The 26,451-nt window shown below is 40.8% G+C and overlaps 1 protein-coding gene across 6 annotated transcripts in view; it reads left to right on the top strand.

Moving 5' to 3' along the window:
* The first annotated feature begins 3,185 nt into the window (after positions 1 to 3,185).
* The window catches only part of emilin3b (elastin microfibril interfacer 3b), a 35,331-nt gene continuing 12,065 nt past the window's right edge, over positions 3,186 to 26,451 (top strand). For 4 of the 6 annotated variants that reach the window (XR_011883016.1, XM_072242115.1, XM_072242092.1 and 1 more), the window contains exons 1-4: positions 3,611 to 4,077; positions 4,471 to 4,596; positions 10,329 to 10,495; positions 14,839 to 16,701. Coding sequence is in view for 5 of the 6 variants with exons in the window: in XM_072242115.1 (XP_072098216.1) it covers positions 3,902 to 4,077; positions 4,471 to 4,596; positions 10,329 to 10,495; positions 14,839 to 16,701 (2,332 nt within the window). In the remaining variant the exon portion in view is untranslated. Of the gene's footprint in view, positions 3,251 to 3,408; positions 3,431 to 3,610; positions 4,078 to 4,470; positions 4,597 to 10,328; positions 10,496 to 14,838; positions 16,702 to 26,451 lie in introns of those variants that run through there. The other 2 variants (XM_072242099.1, XM_072242106.1) reach the window with 2 other exon arrangements.

Here is a 26,451-nt window from a genome sequence, read left to right as displayed (position 1 = left end):
ATGGAGCTCCGCATGTCTTCACGCAGCAAGACCCGGAAAACATCCCGGCTTGAGCAGATAAGTGGACAATAATTTGTTTCCCAATTCAATATAATGACTAATTCCTCCACCCGTCGCCAGCAATGTGCACTACCGCAGGTCTCGGTTTGAAAAGGAAAATCCACCTCCTTCTAGCCCCTCTCCCCAAAGCACAAGACACTCTTGGTGCAAATCCGCCTCTCTGCGGAGGACTTTTGCACGTTCAGTCACTGACCATAAAACGCACAGCCATGGTGAGCAAACTCATGGTCGCAACAGAATCCCAACTCAGTAACGCTGTCAAAACCATCACAAAAGTTAAGCCCAGCCCGCACCCAAGAAGCAGTATTGAAGAAAATTGTTAATTATTTTAAAGGCACGGTTGGCGGAAAAGGAAAAGAAAATACATTGCAGTTTAGGGGTATTCTCGAGCTAAAGGGCACCATAGTGGCGTAAATGTTGGGGCGACACTATTACTGCTCGGGCATCAGATTCCGATGACGACTGTAAAGAGCCTGTCGTCTTCCTTGTGGAATGCATGGGGCTTATCCTAGTGCTCCGGTTTTCTCCCACTGTCCAAAGTGAAGTACCGGCTGGTAAGTTAATAGGTCATTGTAAATTGTCCCGTGATTAGGCTAGGGTTAAATCGGGGGTTGTCGTACGGTGTGGCTCGAAGGACGGAACTTGGGGCTTGTTCTGTGCTGTGTCTCTAAAGAGAAAAAATAAAATATGAAACCCAATGACCTATTCAATGGCATCACTAACATTGAATTCAAAAAGGGCACCACGGTAACGTAGCGGTTAACACGACGCTTTTACAGCAAGGGGCATAGGAGTTCGAAGTTCAGTGCCAGTATGCTCTGTAAGAAAGTTAATACGGTCTTCCCGTGAATGTGCAAGGTTTCCTACGGGTGCTGTTGCTTCCTCCCACGGTCCAAAGGTTAATTGATCATTACAATTGTCTTGTCATTAGGCTACTGTTAAATAAGTGGGCTGCTGTACAGTACGTCTTGTTGGCCCGGAAGGGTCTGTTCTGCGCTTTATCTCTCGTACCGACACCCTAAAGGTCTCAGGTACTCAGATAGAGTGGCCAAATAAAGATGGTGACTGCAAGGGACGGTAAGAGAGTTGGTATCCAAACTCACCTCTTAGCACTACAAAGATTTTCCCCTGCCCACAAGACTCCTGAAATGGATGGGGCTCCAACAATACTCAAGAAGCAAGAAGTCCAAGACTATTTTGGCAGCATCTCTCAACGTGGTGGCCTCTGTCACCAGGAATGGCAAAGACAGTGGGCACACAGGAACACCTCCATCCCCAGATTCCCCTCGAAGTGATACATCATTCTGATCCTGGTCACTGCAGATTCAGATTCCTGAAACTCACTGCTCTCTAGCCCATCACACCAGGAAAACTGCAGTGGTACGTGAAGGCACCTTCTGAACAAAGGACAATACAGGTTGCCCTTGCCAGCGAGGTCCGCATCCCTAATTTGAGGTGAATAATGATATGGGAAACTTCCTCTGCACGTGGGCCAAAAGTAAGTTTTTTTGGGGGGTGGGGGATGAACCTGTTCAGTATAAAGTTAAGCAACACACACAAAATGGTGGAGGAACTCAGTAGGCCAGGCAGCATCTATGGAAAGAAATACAGTCGACGTTTCGAGCCGAGACCCTTCGGCAGGATGTCGGCCGAAACATCGACTATACTCTTTTCCGTAGATGCTGAGTTCCTCCTGCATCTTCGTGTGTTGCTCGGATTTCCAGCAAATGCAGCCTTTCTCTTGTTTGTAGTATAAAGTTAAGCCTGTTTCTGAATCCATTTCAAACTAATCGTGGAGGTTTGTTGGTGAGATTCTAGTGAAACTTTTAAGGGGAACCGGGGCGGGGGGGACTTCTTCACTCAGCGGGTGGTGCGAGTGGGAAGGAGCTGCCAGGGAATGTGATGCATACGAGTTCGATTTCAACATTTATGAGGCGTTCGGATAGGAGCATGGACAGTAGGGGGATGGAGCGCTGTGGTCGGGGTGCAGGTCGAACGGACTTGGCAGAATAACATTTTGGCGCGAACTGGATGGGCCGAAGAGTGTTGTGATGTTCCGTGACTCTATGATTAATGATCAGTAGAGGTTTATCTTGGGCGCCCAGCTCGGCTGGACGAACAAAGTGAAGGTGAACTCGATAGATACCGTCACTCTGGAGAGTGTGCGTTTGATTCATTTTAACACGGCAGATTCGCTACTCTCGCGTCAGAGGCTTGGAGCTATGCCCGGGGCACAGGCCCTTCTGCCCAGCCCGTCTATGTCGGCCAAGTTGCCGAATGCATTGCTGGCAAAACGTCAGTTTATTTTATTTAATTAGAGATACAGCTCTGGTTGACTTGTTAACCATGCAATTACCGAGCATTAATACCTAAACCCCAGGAGTACAGGAACTCAAATATTGGAGCTGACGGCTTGTACCAAAACTTCTCCTGGGGAACGGCTCTGCAAGCGAGTCTGAGTGATGCCTTCAGATGATTAGAGAAGGCAAACCTTTGCCAATGGACACACACACACACAACTGGAGGAACTGAGCAGGCCAGTTGGCATCTTTAGAAAATAATAAGCTTTGCCGAAGTTTCAGGTGTACCATTTTCCACAACAGGGATGAGCAACCCCTCCCCTTTAGAGTAAACGGGGATCAGAAATAAGACCAGAGACTCGACGAAAGCAGATTGCAAAGTTCATTGATATAATTTACTCTGGCGACTCAACCCAAGAGTTGTTGATAAATATTTCTGTCTTCCTTCTACTAATTCATTCAAGCCCCTTCAATGCTCTCGTTAAGTTTTTGGCGACTACGGTAGGGAAAGAAAGTGGACAGCCGATTTCTGGAGCACATTACTACAGTAGCCGCGGTGCTATCAGAAAGGATTCCTCCAGATCACCTCCGCTCCCTCCTCCTTCCCTCTCTCCCTCCCTTACCGCAGTGTCACCAGGTGACAATTATATATTTTTTAAAAAATCAAACTCCTCAAGAGAAAAAAACTTTCCATTTCTCTCTCCCTCTCCCTCTCAAACCTGCAGCCAAGGATATTAGAATCCCTACAAACTAAAATAAACGCGGGCAGGATTGGGTCACACTGCGCTAACAGTGCCTTTCAAATAATTAACAAGTTCTTCGGCGCAGACTGGGCTGAACTTTTACGAAGCTTTTGACAGCGTAACTGAGTTGGGATTCTACTGCGACCAGTAAGTTTGCCTCTCGTGGCTGTGCATCTTATGGCCTGTGCAAAGGCCCCCGCGGAGATGTGGATTTGCACCAAGAGTATTTTGTTTGTTGGAGGTGGGGGGGAAGGAGGTGCATTTCCCCTTTCAAACCGAGACCAGGGTTTGTCATGAAAGATCAAATGATTGGCTTCAGCCCGAACGGTAGTGCGCGTTGCTGGCGACCAGTGGGTCTGTAAATGTTGGAGGAGGAGGGGGTGAGGAGAGGAGAGCAGAGGAGGGGTGGCTGCACCCTCATTGGTAGTGCTGGTGAAGGGAGGGAGGGGGTGAGGGCTGGGTCTGTGCTAATGTCAACGAAACGCCCACTCGCACGAGTCCGCTAAGTTGTGGAGGTGGGCGACTGCTGGTGGCGATATAGACTCAGGGCCAGAGCCAATGGCTCATCAATCGCCCCCTGCCCCGCAGTCTCCCCCATCTCAGCTCTGACCCGGCGCGCGTGTGTGTGTGCGCTACCGCGGGACTCCCGTTCACCCCCACCCATCCCACCTTCTCTTTTCCAGCTGATGCTCACGTTCCCCGAGTCTCAGGCGTTCGGACAAATTTTGCACCGCTTCTAGTTTTAGAGACGGGCTCGACTGCGCCTCTACACCTGGATATTTTTTTTAAGCTGTCACGATGTTAGAAAGCGCGTCGGCATCTTCCTCTGTGATTCTGTGCTGCCTGGTGGCATTGACCCTTCTTACACTCATGGAAGCGAAGGGCAATTTCTACGCTCCGTACCGCTATAACCTCTTCACCTCAGGGACAAGTCCCAGTCTGAAAGGAGCAGGGCGGAGCACGGCCCGGCACAAGTGAGTTCCTTATATTTTGCTGAAAGATTAAACAGTTATTAAAAGCTTTTACAGTTTTAAACCTCTGCTCGGCGCTTTGGAAAACTGAATGCGAACGCAAATGGCACATAAAATGAGAAATGTGCATAATATTTCAATTGATATTTTGCACCAACAGTATTAAAAATCGTGCGCCAGTGACCCTTAAGTATTAGACACTCAATTATGAAGGGTTATGGATCTTGTGCAGGCAGAAGGAATTTGGTTTAATTTGGCACCGTGTTAGGCGCAGATATGGGCCGAAGGGCCTGTTTCTGTGCTGTACTGTTCTATTTTATAATAAACAAAATTTGTTTTGTGTTATGGAGACTTTGCACAAAAAATATCAACGAGTGACTTGGTTTTCTCCTTTAGGAATTATTGCGCCTATATTGTGAAGAAGAATATCACTTGCACGATGCAAGACGGCACAGACACCTTTGTGAAAGCCGAATACCATCAGTGTGCTTGGGGCCAACTCAAGTGTCCGGGCGTAGTCATGTAAGTTCGCAACGCTACCTCGCGCGACACGGGACAAACCAGAGAGGAAACTGACTGAATTTGCAACTACACCGCGAGATTGTTTCCAGTCTAGTGCCCTGAACACAATAGACTTTCGGCGATCCTGTCACGGTGGAATGTACCGTGCAGATTTATACTGACGGGACCCTCCATCCATCAGGAAATAAGGGACATGTTTTAATCCGAGCCAAAACAGTAAGATTTGTGCAGTGGGTCAAATCGGATATTGATTGACATTAAGTGCCTTAAAGTTCAAATTCACAGCTGGATCTCTAAAATTATTTATTATGCACCAAGTGGATGCTTTTGTGGTGTGTCCTATGGGAAAGTTACATTGAGTGGGTTGATCTGATTTACATTTGGTTTCTGGCTTAATATTATTACTTTAAAAACAATAGGAATTAATCAGTTGTTTTTAAACGATCGATATGTTTTTATGCATTGTTACAAAGATTTGGAGTAATAAATAGGATTAAGATTTTGAACCAAGAAACAGCTTTGCACTACTCAGGATTACATATCTTTGAGAGAGCGGGAGACGTTTCCGAACGCTGGTGCTTTCGCATCCTCTAGTGGCCACCAAAGGAACAGCGGACGTTCAATACCCATTCGCAGTAGATGCCAGATACATGTTTCATTGGGAAAAATGTCCCTTGACGGCTTTCGTGACATTGATATGATTTCCTACTACCGTTACCTTGTTAAAATTTAATTAAGTTCAATGCATAGAGTCCTACGGATTGAATTGAACAAAGACCGCAGTCAAGACTGAACTTGGAAGAATAACGAGTGTATTTTGGGAGAGAATCATTTAAGGTGTACAGAGGTTGCCGCAGCATTCCTTTGATTGAAGTTGCTTTTTTTATAAACGGTGTTTAATTAGATGCATGACAGAACACTTTTTAAGAAGAGGAAGGCCTGAAAAATATTCCAAAATTATGATAAGTTTTCACAGAGTATACAGTGCTTGTGGGTGGGTCAGTAACCGAAAGGCACATATTTAAAACAATTTGCAAGGGAATCACAAGTTTGCTGATGAAAACTTTATACGCTTTTATGTTGCATTTAGGAATGCGTTGCCTCAAGGTGATTAGAAACAAACTGAGAATTAATTTTTCAATTACATGTGTACGTATTTGAAAAAAGAAAAGAAGGATATTGGAAAGCTTTGGAGGAAAGGCAATCCTGTGAGATTAATTGAGTATCTCCTTCAAAGAGCTGGTTCAGATATGAGGCATCAAATGGCCTCCTGGTGTGCATTAGTCTATGACTGGATGCAAAAGGTAGCTTTAGACATCACATATACATTTGAATGAATAAAGAGCACTGCTGCCATAATCTTGACATCATGATGGTGCATTACAATTTTGTCAGTGGCAATTTTCAGTTCAGGCATGTGCTGGACAACTTGAAGAATGGCAGCAGGGACAAAGCAATCGAAGATCTGTCAGGTATCAAAGAAACCACTCGAATCAAATAGAGCGCTCCTAAACTGTGCTTGGAAAGATGTTTCACATTAGGTCACTGCTTTGGCCAGGTTCTATTACTGCAAACAGCTTCTTTCCAAAAACTGAATGCAGATGCTCCCTGGAACTCCGAGAATGATGGGTAGCTGCTCGTCAAAGCAGGTTTGCTGCCGGTGTAATTTGGACTGCAGATGTTAATGTGCTCAATGCAGCTGAAGTTTATACAAGACATTTCCTAATTCAAAGAAACTAATGAAAGCAACACACACACACACACACACACCAGAAGTCTTGAACATTATGTATTAATAGACATACTGATAAAGGGCCTCACCCTGGAACGTCGACGGCACTCTTTTTTTCATAGAGCAGGCCTGGCTTGCTGAGTTTCTCCAGCATTGTGTGTGTGTGTGTTGCTTGGATTTCCAGCATCTGCAGATTCTCTCTTGTTTGTTATGTCTTAATAGGTGTGGTTTTGTATTTGTTTACAAGGGTAATGCTAGTAATCAAATTTAGTGGCCTCTAATCACTTTTCCATGCCTTGGTATCAGCTGCTGAATCCCACCCTTGGGAGAAGAGAACATTGTTCCTTGAGTTTCCACCTAATATGTTTATTTTTTTTTGGTTCTTCATTTGCTCAGCAACAGAGGGAGATTGGATACAGTTCTCTTGATGTCATAGGGGTTCCCAAACTTATGTGTGCTATGACCAATACCATTAAGAAAGGAGTCTGTGGACCCCAGGCTGGGAACCCAAGCTAAAAAGAGAAATAGACAATTACACAGACTGTGTGCTGCCTAAGTTCATCTTTGCTGTCCAAGTTAAATATTATCAGAACTTAGCCCATTTAATTCTGATAAAATATCTTCATCTCATGAGCAGAGAGTTGGTTTTCTCCCTTCTCCAAGGGAAGAACAATCTACTGAGAAAATATTCTGTGGTCACCTTGGTGAAGACCTGAAGCAGAACAGACCTCTCCCTTGCAACTAACAGATTACAGTCGAAATGAAAAAAGAACAAGGAAAGCACAGAGAACAAAGCCTTTCAGCCTCTCAGCCCACTATGTGAATACTGACTAGTGCACCCATCCACACCAACCCTATTTGTTTGTAGTAGGTCCATAGTCTTCTATAGCTTAGTATAGGACAGGTGTTTCCACCCTTGGTTAATGGAAGAGGACCATGACATAAAAAGGGTTGGGACCCCCTAGTGAGAAGCCTTTTCAATATTGTGGAAAATCTTTGGCACCATGGTAGTGGCTCCTCCAGCATTGTGTGTGTGTGTGTGTGTGTGTGTGTGTGTGTGTGTGTGTGTGTGTGTGTGTGTGTGTGTGTTGCTTGGACACTATTACATCTCGGGGCATTGGAGGTCGAAATTCAGTTCCGGTGCTGCCTGTAAGGAGTTTGTATGTTCTCCCCATGACTGCATGCATTTCCTCCCACAGTCCAAAAGCATACTGGTTAGTAGGTTATTTGGTCATTGTAAATTCTCCTGTGATAAGGCTAGCATTAAATAGGTGGGTTGCTGGGCAGCATGGCTCATTAGAATGGAAGGGTCTGCTCCATGTGGTCTCTCTAAATAAATAAATGAAATGGAAACAAGGCTGTCTCAGGAGCAGGTTTCCCTGGGATGATAATTACATAAAGGAAAATTATTGTTATTCATCTCTAACACGAGGAAATCTGCAGATGCTGGAAATTCAAGCAACACACATCAAAGTTGCTGGTGAACGCAGCAGGCCAGGCAGCACCTCTAGGAAGAGGTACAGTCGACGTTTCAGGCCGAGATGCTGCCTGACCTGCTGCGTTCACCAGCAACTTTGATGTGTGTTATTCATCTCTAAACTATTTCAATTATTAAAGGCATCCATTAGTCTTGCTAGACCATAGATCTGCACCTAGAAAGTCTTCACTCACCAGGGCGCGGGCCTGGGCAAGGTTGTATGGAAGACCAGCAGTTGCTCATGCTGCAAGTCTCCCCTCTCCACGACACCGATGTTGTCCAAGGGAAGGGCAAGGGCCGATACAGCTTGGCACCAGTTTCAATTGTATAAGTAAGACAAAGGCTTGGGCTTTCTCAATTTGAAAATTCTGCAGATACAACCATTTTTGTTCAATGCAGAGTCTCACTAACTTGAGGTATATTACTGCTCCTTGTATGTAGCTGATATCCATAAAACCAAATGCTAAATCTTTTAACGACTGGAAAATTAACTTAAGATAGTTTACTAATTTGCACGACATGATAGCAGAATTGGAATTGGTTTATTAGTGTCAAATGTACATTGGAAAATATGCTCATTGATCATACAGATCAATTCACATTACGGTGCATTAAGGTAGTACAAGGTAAAGCAATAACAGAATGCAGAATAAGGTTTAATAGCTAATGTGAACATGCAGTGGGTAAGGAAATGGGCTTGTTTTGCCATTTGTGTTCTGTTCTGTGTTCTACCAAGCATTGTGTGCATGCAATGTTGGCACTGGAATTTGTGGTGACACTTGTGGGCATCAGTGCATCCTTGAGTGTGTTGGTTGTAAATGCACTTCACTGTATGTTTCAATGTCCTCACCATTGAGGTCAGATGTCGTATGACATAGGCAATCACATGGTCCCATGACCATGATTGTTCTTGGCAATTTTTTTCTGCAGGAGTGGTTTGCCATTGCCTTCTTCTGGGCAGTGTCTTTACAAGACGGGTGACCCCAGCCATTATCAATACTCTTCAGATTGTCTGCCTAGCATCAGAAGAGGTTGCATAACCAGGACTTGTGATATGCACCAGCAGCTCCTATGGCTTCCTGTGACCCTGACTGGGGAGCTAAGCAGATGCTATAGCTTGCTCAAGGATGACCTACAGGCTAGTGGAAGGAAGGAGCACTTTATACCAGCTTTGGTAGAGACGTACCTCCACCCCGCCAGCTGATGTTTTAATATACATGTGATGTAATCTGTATCTGAATCTATATGAATCAATAAGATGCAAGCTGATAACCAGGTCGAATGTGAGGTCTGCTGCCCTGAGCTACGACCTCATGGCTCCAGTAAACTGGGTTCAGTTCTGACCTGTCTGTGTGAAGTTTGCTCATTCTCTCTGCATAGTCCCGGGTTTTTTTTCCCCCACATCCTGAAGATTCCAAATTGCTAGGTTAATAGACCATGATAAATTGCTCTTTTATGTTGAGAGCAGTAAAATCTAGGGCAAGTTGATGGGAATGTGGGGAAATTAAGTTACAAGGAATATTAATAGGGAATGGGATTGCTTTGTGAACTTGTATAGATGTGGTGGGCCAAAACGACCACCTCCTTTGTCACTTGAGAATTATTCCGCATTAGATTTAGAGAGAGTGCCAAACAGGTAGTTGTGGGTGATACATCTGCAAGGATGCAATATATAAATACCAGATTACACTCTTATTTGAGGAATAATATATTTTATATCATTTTAAATAGAGAGGATTCGGTCCAAAACAGCATGGAAAGTGATGTGTGGGCTGAGGACCTCTTATGTGTTCCCTCATCTGTTCGAGCTTGTGTGTTCTGTAGTTACTACAGTACGTCTAATTCTAATGAAAAACACATTGCTTGATTTAACCAGCTATTTTTAGTTGACAGAATCAATTTCCAGACAGCTGAGAAAGCCGAGCGACTTTGAACCTTGATCAGATGATGAAATCCACTTCACAGTTGTCGTTTAATCCAAGTTTAATAATGGCAGTTGTGTTCAAAGCTGATGAAGTACACTGAGGGCTAAGATATTTATGCATATCCAAATGAAGTTTTCAAATCAGTTTAGGGATAAAATTATCAAAACTGCATCAAATTTAAAAATAAAAGTAATTAATTCTGCGCTATCTGTGCTCAAACTGATATTAAAGAACTCTCTGTTCATACTTGAACCAGGAATAGCTTTCGGTGTACATCCTGTTGGGATCCCATTCAATTTGGCTCCAAGTTGACAAGAAAAAAGATGAAATCCTTCATCTTTTTAACCCAGTTTCCACCAAAGCTAAGGTTCTGGAAGTGTAGAGTGCTAATGATAATTTTTATATCTGAAGCCTTACTCTGCCACTAATGATTTGTGCAAGTTAGTAAGTTCAAAGTAAACAATAAATCATTAAATTATGAGAACAATGTTGCTTTTTGCCAGTGGCTTGCCTGCCATTATAGAGATCTTTTGCAGTGGTAAATACATAATTTAAATTGGCCAGCTGTAATTTTCTTATCAATTTTTTTTTCACACAGATATCGGACCTTTCTAAAGCCTAGGTATAAAATTGGATACAAGACAGTTACAGAGTTGGAATGGAGATGTTGTCCAGGATATTCTGGTGATGCTTGCCAAGAAGGTCCTACTATAGGAGTCCCTGAACTTGGACCATCATATCCAGGACCCAGAAAAGGTTATTATGGTAAGTGCTAATGATATCAAGAATTTTTCTTTTTAACTGCAGATCAATTGCATTGTAAATCGCACTTAAGCTCCAAGTCTGGTAGAAGTATGCAAGATGCCTGCATAATCTAACCATACTGTGAAGTAACCATTTTTTATTAGTTTGCAAAATTCTTAAAAGCAGTCTTGTAAACTTATAAAATGGTATGTACTTTCTTTTCTACTCAGGAATGAACAGTCCTATCTAATTACACTGGATAACAATTTTTTTCTAAAGTGTTGCTCCCTCAGAATTTTGTTTGTTTATGATAGACAACTTGAAGCTGAACACAAATATAATTTCAGACTACTTGTATCACATAGGAATCAGGAGAAACAAGAAATTAACTTTTTATTGAATATAATGTGTTTAATTGCATATTCATGCTGATGCTTTGCAATTGTTCAACTAATCTAAAAATGTTTTGTTGATGATCTTCATTTGTACTCAGTGCCTGAGGATTCTTGCTTAAGTGTACAACAATAATCAGCCTGCATTGAGGGATTCTAGTTGCCCTGATACCATTTCTCCATGACTGCAATGTTATGGAAAAACCTTTCACCCTGCACGTTACTGACAGCGCCAAGATTTGCAGGGAAGAAGTCTAAATGGGAATGCAGAAAATGAATCTTTAGTGACATGTTGCACTTCGTGGTTTTGTACACTTGAAGCATGTTATTAACCAGCTGCATATAGTTGGTGCTCTGTAATTGCCAAGAAAATTTTCATCCTTGAATGCCTTCCATGCGATTTTTTCCAGTCCCACTAGAAGTTCTTTGAATTACCTGTCATTGATGATCTGTTTGATTTGTGGACCAACAAAAATGCCTGCCTTAATCTTGGCATCAGTTATTCTGGGAAATAGCTGTCTCAAATATCAAAATCCTTCACGGAAATGTTTGTGCCTGGTGGCAGCAGATTCCATGCTTGCATTCTTGAACCCAGTAATTCTTTCTACTTTTGCTTTTGACAAACCTAAGAGTCTGACCAGGTCCTTTAGCTCAGATTGAGTTATCAGATGAGGCTCACTCGACATAAAGGGTTCAAAATCTGTATCAGTATCAGTGTCATTTTCCATTCCTGGCTCATGCATCTTGGCATCTTCTTCTGCCTCCTGTAGGCTCTGTGTCCTGTTTTTTCTAAAATCTATCCTCCCATGAGGCATCTGCCTGCCTAAGCATACCCAGGCATGCCTGGACAAAATAGAAAACTTTCCAACTAACATGGTTGGCAACATTTTAATTGACTTGAATTATGAATTGAAATCACAAATATAAGCCATTACAAATAATGGTGTGTGATAGGGAAATTTCATGCTGATTTTCATGATCAGTGGCCCAAAATCCATAAGATACATCCAAAAAATATTCAGGAAGCAAAGTCTTTGTTGCCCAGTGTTATAGTTGGTTATTCCATTTCTGCTTATATATTCTTCTTATTCATTTGAAACCTGATGGAGATAAAGGATTGTTTTTATTGTTGATACTTCAGGAGAGAATATCCAGAGGCAGAACTGCAAGGAATGCCAGTGCAGCGTGAGAAATGACTTGAAAATCAACAAATTACAGATGCTGGAAATCTGTAATAAAAAATGAAAGTGCTGGAAATGCTCAGCAGGTCAGGCAGCATCTGTGGAGTGCAAAAAGGAGTTGATGTTTCAGGACTAATAAAAGGTCTTAGTCTTGAATTATTAACTCTGTTTCTCCCTCCAAAGATGCTGCCTGACCTGCAGAGCATTTCCAACATACTCTGCTTCTTTTAGTGACAAATGAGTTAGTTAATTAGTGTATTCAAAGTTCAAAGTAAATATTTATTATCAGAGTACATATGTCACCATATGCAACCCTGAGATTCACTTTCTTGTGGGCATGCTCAACAAATTTATAGAATAGTAACTATATTAGAATCAATGAACAACTGCCCAACTAAGGTGCTCAACCAGAGTGCAGAAGACAACAAACTGGGCAAATGCAAAAGAAAAAACAATTATACAAATAAATAAGCAATAAATATCAAGAACATGAGATGAAGAGTCCTTGCAAGTGAGCCCATTGCTTGTGGGAATGTTCAAGTGAGTTAGTGTATTCATGTAAACATTTACTTGGAATTTGCAACATGGGTGTATGGGCAGTTCAGCAAAATATTTGTTAAACTGGCATAATTGTCCTTGTGAATTCATTTAGAATATGATAAAAAGTGAGAAAACATGGCTTAAAACAAACAATTGGGTCATAAGAATGCAAAATTTATACTGTGGTCCTTGTTTAGGACTTATTTGTGTTCATTGCTGAAAACTGCAGTCACATTCTCCTATGTGTACATTTAGCACACTAATTGCTATATTCAAGGAAAGAATAATGGGTGGCATTTTCTGCAAGTGTTGAAATTCATGGTAGTGGAAGTGCTTGCATGGCTGTTAAACCTACTCTTAACTTGAAACATCCCTTCACAAGTTCTTTAGACCCAGGCTGACTATGAAAGTTGCCAAAACAATCTTTTTGGGGTTTTTTTATGGAATTTCTTCTGATGTAGCAACAGACATTCAAAATACAGTAAATGATTTTAATGCTGAGAAGCAAATTAATTGAAATGTTCACTAAACAGAAACAAAAATTGCTCCTGCTTTGAAAATGTAGGCACAAGTTTACAGCCTGATCTAACCACAAAGTTATTCAAACCTTTGGATAACAGGCAGAGCAAAGTTAGTGAGTAACAGTGGGTTGGGTATAGCATCCACTGACTGTACAACAAATAGAGAAAGCTCAGGCAAAGTATGAATACATCTCTAAGTCATACACCAAATAAGTCACAATCTTTTGCACTAAAAAATTGTATCCTTCCTCATAAAGTCAATACTTCTATACAATTTCAGGAAATTTCATAGCATTGTATTCTATGGGAAATGCCCCAAGACAAAATGCTTGGACAAATTGCCATTGCTGGATACAACTAAAAGTCTTTAAGATCATGTTGGCTAAGTTTCTGCATTCAGTATTCTGGGTCAGAGATGCAAGTTTGAATCCCAATATTGCAGCTGGGCATTAAATTTATGGAATTAAGTTTAAAGAACTGAGTTGTCAGAAATCATGAAACCATTGGATTACTACCAAAAGCTATTTTGCTCCCCATTGTTATTCAGGAAAGGTAATCTCCCACATTTACCCTGGAACAGAAAACTCTACAAAAAATGGTGAATACAGCCCAGTCCATCACAGGCAAAGCATCATTGAGCACATTTACAAGAAGCTTCTCCCTTCTCGCTATTACCATCGGGCAGGAGGTCCAGGAGTCTTGGGTCCCACACCACTATCAAACTCCTGAACCAGCGAAGATAACTTTACTCATCTCAATGCTGAACTGACTGCACAACTTACAGATTCACTTTCAGGGAGTCTACAATTCATGTTCTTTGTATTATTTATTTACTTATTTTTTATTTATTATTGGCACGATTTGTCCTCTTTTGCACATTGGGTGTTGTCTGTCTCTGTAATTTAAAGTTTTTTTATAAACTCAATTGTATTACTTTATTTTCCTGTAAATGCCTGCACGTAAATGAATCTCAAGGTAGTATATGACCACATACATACTTTGATAATAAATTTAAATTGAACTTTTAATTTAGCTAGTAACTGCAGACCCACCAATCTGTCTGACTCCACCTTCCATTCAAAGGCAAGTAGCAAATTGCCAGTGTGATCCACACCTCATAAAGGAATGAATAAAGATTTAATCGAGAAAGCTGTGTTCATCTGAAAATGCATTTGGGAATCAAAAATGAAGTTTGGAGGTTAATGGGCCTTTGGTCTTAGGGACGGTACAGCATGAGCAAATCGGTAGTCCATGAATCTGTTTTCCATTGGCTTAGAGAAATGGCTGGCATGTAAAAAGATCACCAGTTTATGGCCACACATTTTGTACTATTGCTAAACTGCAAATTCAGCCTCTTGGTTTTAATTGCTACAACTTCCTCATAAGTAAAAGCATTATGCTAGCAATGTGAGAAACTCAAAATTATGAAGCATTAAGCATACATATAAGCCACTTAAAGGTTAATGTAATCATCACTGTAGAGGCCACATTCACAGGCTCTTTATTGGAAGAATGTGCCTTAGAGTTCCATCTATAAATTCCCCAGTTCTATGACTTAATTTCCATATCACATAAACAACAGAAGTAAAACCTGTCGTTTCTACTTATAGTCTTATAGTTATAGTTCTAATTATACATAAATGAGAAGTTAAATTGAGGCATTTTTTATTTCATCAATTTCAGCCCAAATTGTGTCATTCATTAATTTTGTGATATTTGTTTACTTTTAGGCCCTAAATCTCCAGATATATATGGGGAACGAATTGACCGTTTAGAAGATGAAATGCGGCGATTTTCACAATCATTTGAGAAACTCCAAACGATGGTCAGTGGAATTAGTGATAGCCTCAGGCTATCGATTCAGGAGGATACCAACAAAATGATTGTTTCGTTGCTAAATAATCTGAAATACCCTGATGCTGCAGTTGGCTTTGGATATATAACCGATGGCCTAGAAAACCTGACTAAAGGGGAACCAACATATCCACCAGCAATGGGAGACTTGGTGGCTAAAGTGACAGAAGTTAAGGATGTATTGAAAACAAAGAGTGACTTGCTTGATGAAGTTCATGGGATGGTGATTGGCCACGATGGACAACTCAGACAACTACTGGAGGCCAGTAGACCCTCTTCACCTTTAGTCACTGAGAACTTAATTGGTCCTTACATAGATGCCAAACTCACCAAGTTCAGAGGGGACCTATTGGATGGCTTTGAAAACAAGTTTACAGGTGTCCAAACCGACTGTGATTACAAGGTAAAGCTGGTCCAACAGCAGTGCGATGAACTAAAAAGTATAAACCAAAGACTTCAGGAAACAATAGATGGAAAAGAATCTGACCTGAAGAAGGAGATTAATAATTTACAAACTCAAATTGATGGATTGGCTGTAACTGAAAATTGTTGTGACACTGTTAAGTATTTGACAGACAAAGTCACTACCTTGGAACAAAAACTACGTGAGATCTCCGACAATCAAAAGTCATTAACAACTCAATTTGAGAATGAATTACCACAGTTCTCCACCATTCACATAGAAAATATCCATGATAGTAGGTTGGATGACATTGAGGCTAAAATCAACACAACAGAGAAAAGCATAGAAGAAAATTGCTTGAACATTGAAAACAACATTAAGGAGTATTTTGGGACTGAATTGGATGGAATGAAAACAATTATGCACGATAAGCTGAAGGAGATCGAGAGCCGGGTTACCATTATAGTTGAAGAAATAAGCAATGTAACTACACCTGCAAACCTAGAGGGAGTAGTAATCCCAATGCTAGAAACAGAAATTGCTACTATTAAAAAGCAAAATCACGATGGTCTGGATAACTTGGAGGGGAGAATTATAGCTCTGGAAAATCAGTGTACCTCAGTTATTAGCGACATTGAAATTCTCAGAACAGACGTTGATGGCTGTCAGAAAAACTGCCGAGATATTGTGACCCAGCTGGATAAGAACTCCGGCCTGCTCAACAGGCTTAACTATTCCATGTTTGAAATACAAAGGAAAATTAAAGAGGAAGAAGAATCCAGTGGAGTGCAGGGAGAAATTACTTTACTGAAGATCAACATCAACTCAGTTAACAAAACCCTGAAAGGAATTAAAGAGGCTGTCAGCCGATACGCTGACGATTTTGCCAATGCCAATTCAACCTGGGATGAACACGACCGCAAAATGACAGATGAAGTTCATCTAATTCAACAGATACTGACTAGCCAAGGTTCCCAGCTTATGTTTAATGGCAAGCGTGTCCATGAGCTCAAAGGAGATCTTCAGCGAATTAACCACAGGGTTATGTCAGATCTCCATAACTGCAAGCACAGTGCTCAAGACATCCAGAAGGAAGTATCTCAGGTTGACAGGCGGGTGGCAGAAGTGGAGAGTGTGTGCAGTAAGCTAAATGCACTAGCAGCCAGTCTGGATTTTATTAAGGATGCTTTGGATAATCATGCTGGTGATCTGTGGAGTTACTTAGACCAAATGAATGGAACCCTTGTGATACATGGTCAAGAAATCACTGGTCTGAAAGATTCAGTGCATGAGTGCCGTACCAAGATTTCAGGCATTGAAGAGCAGCCATTATTTGGTGAGTATTACATATTCTATACCATATATTCTATACCTATTATCTATAAATATATCATCTACAAATCAGATATAGAATATTTAGCACAAATTCCTTACCTAGTCCTTTGGAACAAATCCTGTCAGATTCCACTGTTTTAGCTTTTATTTTGGACCAAAATCTGGTAAAACTCCTTTATTACATTCAATATTTCTGCTGTAACTGAATCATTAGATGGGATGTCAGAGAAATCAGTTACGGCATCACCATTATCTACAGAGGCAGATTTCAGATTTACACACACAAAATGATGCAGGAACTCAGCGGGTCAGGCAGTATCTACGGAGAGGAATGAACAGTTTACATTTCAGGCCAAGATCCTTCATCAGATTTCATAGAAACATAGAAACATAGAAAATAGGTGCAGGAGTAGGCCATTCGGCCCTTCGAGCCTGCACCGCCATTTATTATGATCATGGCTGATCATCCAACTCAGAACCCCGCCCCAGCCTTCCCTCCATACCCCCTGATCCCCATAGCCACAAGGGCCACGTTTACTTTTCATTGTAATCAGGTAAGTGGAATGTTGCTTGCAATATTTACTGACAAGGATTTGATTTCCAGTAAATAAAAGATTACTTACATGAATCTGAAGTATAATCATTTACTTAAAAAAGAGTTAGGTGGGAGAGTGTTGAGGAATTTCACAGCATGGATGTTAACCAAGCTCGTTTTCCCCATTTGGAGAACAAGGGGAAATATCCTTGGTCATAGGGGTTGTGAATTGTTTCCCCAGAGTCCAGGATTATTCAGTTTATTTTAAAAAGAGATTTCTGTACACAAAGAGAATCATGGGATGTAGGAGTAGAACAGGAAAACGGAGTTTAGAAAAAAGATCTTCAGTTATTGTTAATATTAGCGCTTAATCACTTAATGTTCAAAAATTAGGCTATGTTGAATCCATATCCTTGAGTGTTACTCCATTTGCAAAACTTTAATTGCAAGCTTAGCAGCACCTTTTAACAGTTGATCTAAATCTGAATGTGCATTATGTTCATCAGCAGTTAAATGTTTTTTATAAAGTGGAAAAAAGTTTATTGTGTCATGCATCATTCTGAATTTTCATGCATGTTTTCTCATATTGAAATCAGACATTATATAAACTGAATCAGTTTTACTCCACTGTATAAATGGACCTAAAAGGATAAAAAAAGAATATGTATATTGCCATTTAAGAGTGTTCTCTAGCTAAAGTGTACTCTCTCAAAGAAAAGTGAATTGCAGCTACTTGCGCTATTGGTTAATCGGGGCAGCCGTTTATTTACGACAATACTTAAATAACAAAATCTAATCAAGAAAATAGCTGAGATTTGCTTCGTTTATTTGGGACACTTTTCTGCTTAATTGGGGTAGGAGACTGTTGCCGAACAGTCTCTAACTAGTGTCAGACATGCACTAGTTAGACATTACATTGTGCTTAGAGCTAGCAGTTTTTAAATAGCATCAGCTGCATGTGTTTGTGTTCAAAAAGCTGTCATTTTTATCATTAATAGTTGGCAAGAAATAAGCTGCAAGAAAATTCAGAGCTGTTTTCCTCACTGTGGTTTCAAGCATTCAGGCTTGGAGATGCCAGAAATAGCGAAAAGTAAAAATAAAACTAGAAAAGTGAAAATAGAGCTGTTGGGGAGGGCTCAAACTTGAGCTGGCAGGGGAATGGGAGCTGGAGTGATAGGGCTGCGGACGGCCAATTGGTATACAAGTCAATGCGTTGTGTAGTGAGACCGTGAGGAAGGACAGGCAGATGATAGGACAAAATTGCAGTCAGTGGGATGAAATGAAGTGTAACATGGGGGCAATGTTGAAAAGGGTGATGAATACAGGATTGAAGGTGTTATATTTGAATGCACGCAATATACGGAATAAGGTAGGTGTAGTGCAGTTAGAGATTGGCAGGTATGATGGTGTGGTCATCGCTGAGACATAAGCTGAAAGAAAATCATAGTTAACATCTAAGGATATCCCTTGCATCAAAAGGACAGGCAGGTAGGGGTTGGGGTGGGTGATTCTGCTGGTAAAAAATGAGATCAAATCCTTAGGAAGAGGTGACATAGGTTCAGAAAGTGTAGAATTATTATGGGTAGAGTTAAGAAATTGCAAGGGTAAAAAGACCCTGAATGGAGTTATATACAGAATTAAAACAGTAGCCTGGATGTGGGATTTATATTTCAATGGGAAATAGAAAAGGCATGTAATAAGGGCAACTTTACAATAGTCATGGGGGAGTTAAATATATAGGTAGATTGGGAAAATCAGGTTCATGCTGGATCCCAAGAGAGAATATTTGCGGAATGCCTACAAGATGGCTTTGTTGAGTGGTTGAGCCACTATGGAAAATGTAATTCTGGACTGGATGTTGTGAAATGAACCAGATCTGGTTAGGGAGCTTAAGGTAAGGGAACCCTGAGGAAGCAGTGATCATAATATAATGGAATTCACCCTGCAGTTTGAGAGAGGGAAAATAAAGTCAGATGTATCAGTATTACAATGGTGTTAATCTCAAAGATGAGGATGAGGCAATTATAGGTGCCACAAATGAGGCTACTTAATAAGATAAGAGCCTATGGAATTACGGGAAAGTTACATATGTGGATAGAGTGTTGGCTGATTGGCAGGAAACAGAGAGTGGGAATAAAGGGATCCTATTCTGGTTGGCTGCCGGTTACCAGTGGTGTTCCACAGGGGTCCATGTTGGGGCCGCTTCTTTTTACATTGTACATCAACGATTTGGATTATGGAATAGATGGCTTTGTGGCTAAGTTTGCTAATGATACGAAGATAGGTGGAGGGGCCGGTAGTGCTGAGGAAACGGAGAGTCTGCAGAGAGACTTGGATAGATTGGAAGAATGGGCAAAGAAGTGGCAAATGAAATACAATGTTGGAAAGTGTATGGTTATGCACTTTGGCAGAAGAAATCATTGGGCAGACTATTATTTAAATAGGGAAAGAATTCAAAGTTCTGAGATGCAATGGGACTTGGGAGTCCTCGTACAGGATACCCTTAAGGTTAACCTCCAGGTTGAGTCAGTGGTGAAGAAGGCGAATGCGATGTTGGCATTCATTTCTAGAGGAATAGAGTATAGGAGCAGAGATGTGATGTTGAGGCTCTATAAGGCGCTGGTGAGACCTCACTTGGAGTACTGTGGGCAGTTTTGGTCTCCTTATTTAAGAAAGGATGTGCTGACATTGGAGAGGGTACAGAGAAGATTCACTAGAATGATTCCGGGAATGAGAGGCTTAACATATGAGGAACGTTTGTCCGCTCTTGGACTGTATTCCTTGGAGCTTAGAAGAATGAGGGGAGACCTCATAGAAACATTTCGAATGTTGAAAGGCATGGACAGAGTGGATGTGGCAAAGTTGTTTCCCGTGATGGGGGAGTCTAGTATGAGAGGGCATGACTTAAGGATTGAAGGGCGCCCATTTAGAACAGAAATGCGAAAAAATTTTTTTTAGTCAGAGGGTGGTGAATCTATGGAATTTGTTGCCACGTGCGACATTGGAGGCCAAGTCATTGGGTGTATTTAAGGCAGAGATTGATAGGTATCTGAGTAGCCAGGGCATCGAACGTTATGGTGAGAAGGCGGGGGAGTGGGACTAAATGGGAGAATGGATCAGCTCATGATAAAATGGCGGAGCAGACTCGGTGGGTCGAATGGCCGACTTCTGCTCCTTTGTCTTATGGTTAAAGGAATTACAGAGGCATAAGAGGGGAGCTGGCCAAAGTTAATTGGAAGGGGATACTAGCATGGAGAATGACAGAATGGCAATGGCTGGAGTTTCTGGGGTCAACACAGAAGGTGCAGGGTAAATATATCCTAAAGATGAGGATGAGGCAACTATAGGTGACAAGGGAAGTCGAAAACAGCATAAAAGCAAAAGAGGGCGCATATAATATAACAAAAAATAGTAGGAAATTGGAGGATTGGGAAGATTTTGAATATCTAAAGAAGACAACTAAAAAAAGTAACGAGAATAAAGATGAAATATAAAGGTAAGCTGGCCTAAAATATCAAAAGAGGATACCAAAAGTTGTTTTTCCCAATATATAAAGAGTAAAAGAGAAGCAAGCATGGATATTGGACTGCTGGAAAATGATGCTGGAGAGGTAAAAGGAGACAAAGAAATGATGGACGAATTTAATAGGTGTTTTGCATCAGTATTCACTGTGCAAGACACTAACAATATGTTAGAAATTCAAGAGTGTTAGGGGGCAGAAGTGAGTGTAATTGCTATTACTAAGGAGAGGGTGCTTGGGAAGCTGAAAGGTCTGAAGGTAGGTAAATCACCTGGACCAGATGGAACACACCTCAGGATTCTGAAAGAGGTGGCTGAAGAAATTGCAGAGGCATTAGTAATGATCTTTCAAGAATCACTAGACTCTGGAGTGGTTCCAGAGGACTGGAAAGTTGAAAATGTCACTCCACTCTTTAAGAGGGAAGAGAAGCAATAGAAAATAAATTATAGACCAGTTAGCCTGACATCAGTAGTTGGGAAGATGTTGGAGTCCATTATTGAGGATGAGATTTTGGGACAATGGAGACGCACGATAACGTAGGCCAAAGTCAGTATAGTTTCCTTAAGTGGAAATCTTGTCTGACAAATCTGTGGAATCCTTTGAAGAAATAACAGGAAGGCTAAACGAAGGAGGATCAGTGAATGTGGTGTACTTGGATTTTCAGAAGGCCTTTGACAAGGTGCTGCACGTGGGTCTGCTTGACAAGTTAAGAGCCTGTGGTATTATAGGAAAGACACTAGCATGCATAGAAGATTGGCTGATTGGCAGGAGGCAAAGAGTCAGAATAAAGGGGGCTTGCTCTTGTGGGCTGCCAATGACAAGTGGTGTTCTGCAGGGGTCAGTGTAGGGATCTCTTCTTTTCACATTATATGTCACTGATTTGATGGCTTTGTGGCCGAGTTTGCAGACAATGCAAAGATAAATGGCAGAGAAAGAAGTGACAGACAGAATATGGTGTAGGGAATTCGAATGAGAAACAGGTTTAGTATCTCCAGCATATGACATGAAATATGTTGTAACTGTCTGAATGTCATTGGATTGTGGGAGCTCCCAAAGGAAGCCCACATACACCAGGGAAAGACATACAAACTTTCTTACCGAGGATGTCAGAATTGAACTTTGAACACTGACGCCTCAAGCTGTAATAGCATCATACTAATTGCTACACTATTGTGATGCCCCATCTATGGAGAGGAATAAACAATTGATGCTTTGGGCCGTGTCCTTTCATCAGGACTCGTGTGGACTTGTGTGTATTGCTCAACTTAATGATTCTCAGGTGTCGGCTTGAAGGTCTCAGCCTGGAACATCGACTGCTTATTCATTTCTATGGATATTGTCTGACCCATTGCGTTCCTCCAGTGTTTTGCGTGTGTTGCTCTGGATTTCCAACATCTGCAGAATCTCTTGAGTAAATAATCTGGACCAACACATTTTATAATTTTGATTTCTTCTCAGCTCAATCTTGCATTTTTTTTCGAAAATTGCCTTTAATTTCTCAAAGCTTGTTACTAAAGTTTGGATTATCTTTACTGTATAAACTAGTAATTGTATATATGTAGAAACACTAAGATAAAGCTGTTGCATCTACAGATTTGAGATTTAGAAATTTCCTTTGTTCCTTTAAATCTTAAAGCTCCAATCTTTTAAATTCCATTCAAAATAAACACCAGACCTCAGACATCATCTAACCATGAGTGGCCGACTGCTTTTAATATATTTAAGCACTGCTTCCTCTTTTAGATGGCAGCAGTTACAGGATTTTAATACACGCCTTGTACCGAAACTGCTAGATTACTAGGTATATAAATATGGCCAATGGATCAGGAAGAGGCCCGCAGAGTGGAGGTGCGTTTCATTCTCCAGTTGTTCAGAATTTACTCACTTGACTCAAGCATTTTAAGGTACTAACTGTTGGATCATTATGATTGGAACTTCAGAACATTAAGTGTTGGATGTAGGATGCAACACTTGGTATTTTTGATCTCCGGGGGGGATCTAGAGACAAACTAGCCACATTGTTAATCCATTTTGATTTCTTATCATAAAGTGCATGTTTTGCAACTGCCTGACAGGGTCAGGTCAGGACTTTCCTGTTACGTTCTCAGTAGCATGAGGCCAACTCCCACATTCTAAGTTAAAGAATAGAAAAGCTGGCTGCTTATCAATTGGCTTCTAAATATTATTTTAGAAATATGCCTTTAACTATAAAATAATCATTTAGAGCCAACTAATTAGCAGCCAGGGCTGTGCCATTAGGGTCTGTGAATGTTTTTATCTGCTTTTAGAAAATGGTGACTGGCTTTGAAATCACCTGATTAATAAACGTACACATTTCTAAAATTTGGTCTCTTTCTTACTTACTGTCTGTTACACAGCTGGAATTTAGGGCAGCAATGAAGGTCCACCACCTCTGATGGTGTTCAGGGCTTCCTTCATCATGGCAATAGCTGCTTCTTGGTTTTCACTACTGTCAGTCGTGCAAGTCTTGGGTGGAGCCTCAGGAATACCATCGCACTCAGATGTAGAAGGATTCTTCATGGCTCTTTCTGTAACAATATTGTTTTACCAGCCAGGGTTATTGGCTCTGAGCCGAACTCCTAAACCTGGAAGACCAGTGGACCACTCTTAGTCTGGCCTCTACCCTTTGACCTGTTTGGCATGGGTGACCCTAACAAGAGCCAAAGCATAAAGCCCTGACTCCAGCCAACATAATGGGTTATTGAGCCTTGCAAACCCCCAAACCCATAGCAAAGTTGTAGTCCTCTTGGAGGTTTGGTCTCTTAATAAATTGAAAACAAAATGTTGGAAATACTGAGGCAGTCAGACAACATTCTGTGGAGAGAAAAGCAGAGAAAGGTTATTGACAGGAAATGTTAACTCTGCGTCTGTCTTCACGGAATGTTGCCTGACCTGTGGAGTATTTCCAGTGCTCTTTGTTTCTGATGTCTAGCATCTGCTGTTTTTATTTTCCTAGTTTTCCATGAAACAGATTTGATCTTTCCCAAATGTGATGGATGATTTACTGTAGCTGATACTTGCAGATCCAGTTTAAACAACATTTCTGATATTCCAAGGAAGTTTATGTATTAATTGATATGGTATAATTTTTAGTATGTATTATAAGGTAATTATTAACTTGCAGTAGGAAATCCAGTTAATTTAAAAATAGGCATTTTAATCAAACTAATATGTAATCTATTACTGCTCTGAATCCTGAAATATGCAGCTCATTGTTTCCTGGTGAAGATGCAATTTTGAGAAGTAGCAATTAAAATGTGAATGCCTCCCAGTCTCCATTCACAAATATTCTGGGAAGCAAATGGTTTTTCTCGGTATGTCTACAATACCACAATCTCACTAAATTAATTCAGCTTGAATAAGAAATTTGAGGTTTGATGCTCTGATAAAAATACTTGGCTTTTATTTAGCTTTGGCAAGGACTCCATTAAAATAAGTGACTGGCACCACTCTTTAGCTTGTAAAGATTAAATGAGTACTGTACTTTATTACTCATTGCTTGTCCAATCACGTTGATCATCAGAAATATAATTTGGCTAAGTCCTCAGGATAGGTCTCCAGTTTATTTCTGAACAGACTATTCCATAATTGTTTTCAAATTTTCTTCAGTCCATTGCTGTAATCTATTTAAAAGAATTTACATTAATATGGCAACTTCCTTAGCTTTCCCAAAGTTAGTGTCCTGATATCCAGGGCCTGAACTATCAATTCTGTGCATTCTTCCATATTAGCTGCAAAATTTTGATTAATGCACTTGAATGAATTTTGAACTTAAAATCTAGCACCAATGATGAAACTACCTGTTAGTCAGTAAATCTCTCCTTGTTTCCTCACCTTTCAGGATGAAATCTGTCATTTTTGCTCAGTGTAATTGTAGGCCCACAGCAATGTGATTTACTCTTAATTGCCTCTAAAATGGCCCAACAAATGACTAAGTTCAAGGGCAATTAGACATAAATAATAAACTGTAGTATTACTAGTGACACCTACTTCCAATGAAGATGCAAAAATTGCTTTTGGTAGTCACTGGTATTTCGTCATTAAACATGCACCCAGTCTGTACACAATAATTCAATCCTGAAGAAGGGTCTCAGCCCAAAACATTGATTATTCATTTCCATAGATGCTGCTTGACCTGCTGAGTTCCACTAGCATTTTGTGTGTATTGCTTTGTTTGCTGTTGTTAGCTGAGATGAAAATGTTGCTCCAGACCATAAAACTTCTTAGCAACATATACAAAATGGTAGAGGAACTCGCGTGTTCATCAGGTCTCGGCCTGAAATGTCAAATGTTTATTCCTCTTCATAGATGCTGCCTAACCTGCTGAGTTCTTTGAGCATTTTGTGTACGTTCCTGTGTTTACAGCACAGAAACAGGCCCTTCAGCCCATTCTAAGGCATCTAAACTGACTACTCCCATCAACCTGCACTGGGACCATAGCCTTCCATACCTGTACCATCCATGTACCTGTCCGAACTTAAACATTGAAATCGAGCTCGCATGTACCACTTCTGACAGTTCGTTCCACACTTTCACAACCCTCTCAGTGAAGAAGTTTCCCCTCATGTTCCCCTTAAGCTTTTCACTTTTCACACTTAACCATAACCTCTGGTTATATTCCCACCTAACTTCAGATTGCATTTACCCTATCTATACCCCTCATAATTTTGTATGCCTCAATGAAATCCCCTCTCAATCTTCTACATTCCAAGTAATAAAGTCCTAACCTATTCAATCTTTCCTCATAGCTCGGGTCCTCCAGTTTCTGCAACATCCTTGTAAGTCTTCTCTGTACTCTTTCAATCTTATTTGCATCATTACTGTAGATAGGTGACCAGAAATGAACGCAATACTCGAAATTAGGCCTCACCAATGTCTTACACAACTTCAACATAACATCCCATCTCCTGTACTCAATACTTTGATTTATGAAGCCCATAAACTGTCCTTACAACCCTATCTACCTGTGATACCACTCTCAATATTTGCTCAGGTTCCTCTTCTCCGCAGTAATAGAGGCGTTACTGTATTAATACTGGGGTATGTAAAATTTTCAGCATCTTAAATAGATCCACTGGAACTTTAGATTGAGATCCAAATCTTCCTCAGTGTTTTGAATAAACCTTTGAAAACTTTAGAGCAAATCTGAGTTTACAAAATAAATTACAGAAATACCTTTAACACTTAGAAGAAACTTAACCAACTCATAAGCAAGAGCCGCTTATTAGCATTGCGGTTACTTGTCAATTCTGGTGCTGGTCACAACAAAGTTATCCACAGTGACTCTGAGCTTGGGAAACACGTTAAGAATTCTATTCAGTCATCGACACTGCCCCACTTTGGATGTGACAACAAAGATTAAATTGTAAGTGCAAAGACTTTTAAGACTTAATGGAATTCTTGGTATCAGCAGGAATGTCTTGACGGTCCATATGCTGACTGGTATTTTTGTGTCCATAATCCATGTGTAAGCACCAGTTATAATTGAGTATAAAGAATTGTGTTACAACATTCCCCTTCCCATACCATATTGTACCTGACATGAGAGCCTTGCACTTGTTTTGAAGCTAAAGAGATTCCCAATGACAGAACATAGAACAGTATAGGGCCTTTGGCCCTCAATATTCTGTTGAATTTAGATCAATCTAACCCTTCCTTCCCACATAGCTCGCCAT

The sequence above is a fragment of the Mobula birostris genome, chromosome 2 (genome assembly GCF_030028105.1).
Source record: "Mobula birostris isolate sMobBir1 chromosome 2, sMobBir1.hap1, whole genome shotgun sequence".
Taxonomy (NCBI): domain Eukaryota; kingdom Metazoa; phylum Chordata; class Chondrichthyes; order Myliobatiformes; family Myliobatidae; genus Mobula; species Mobula birostris.
Note: the sequence above shows the minus strand (reverse complement) of the source record. Positions and strands in the feature narration are given on the sequence as shown.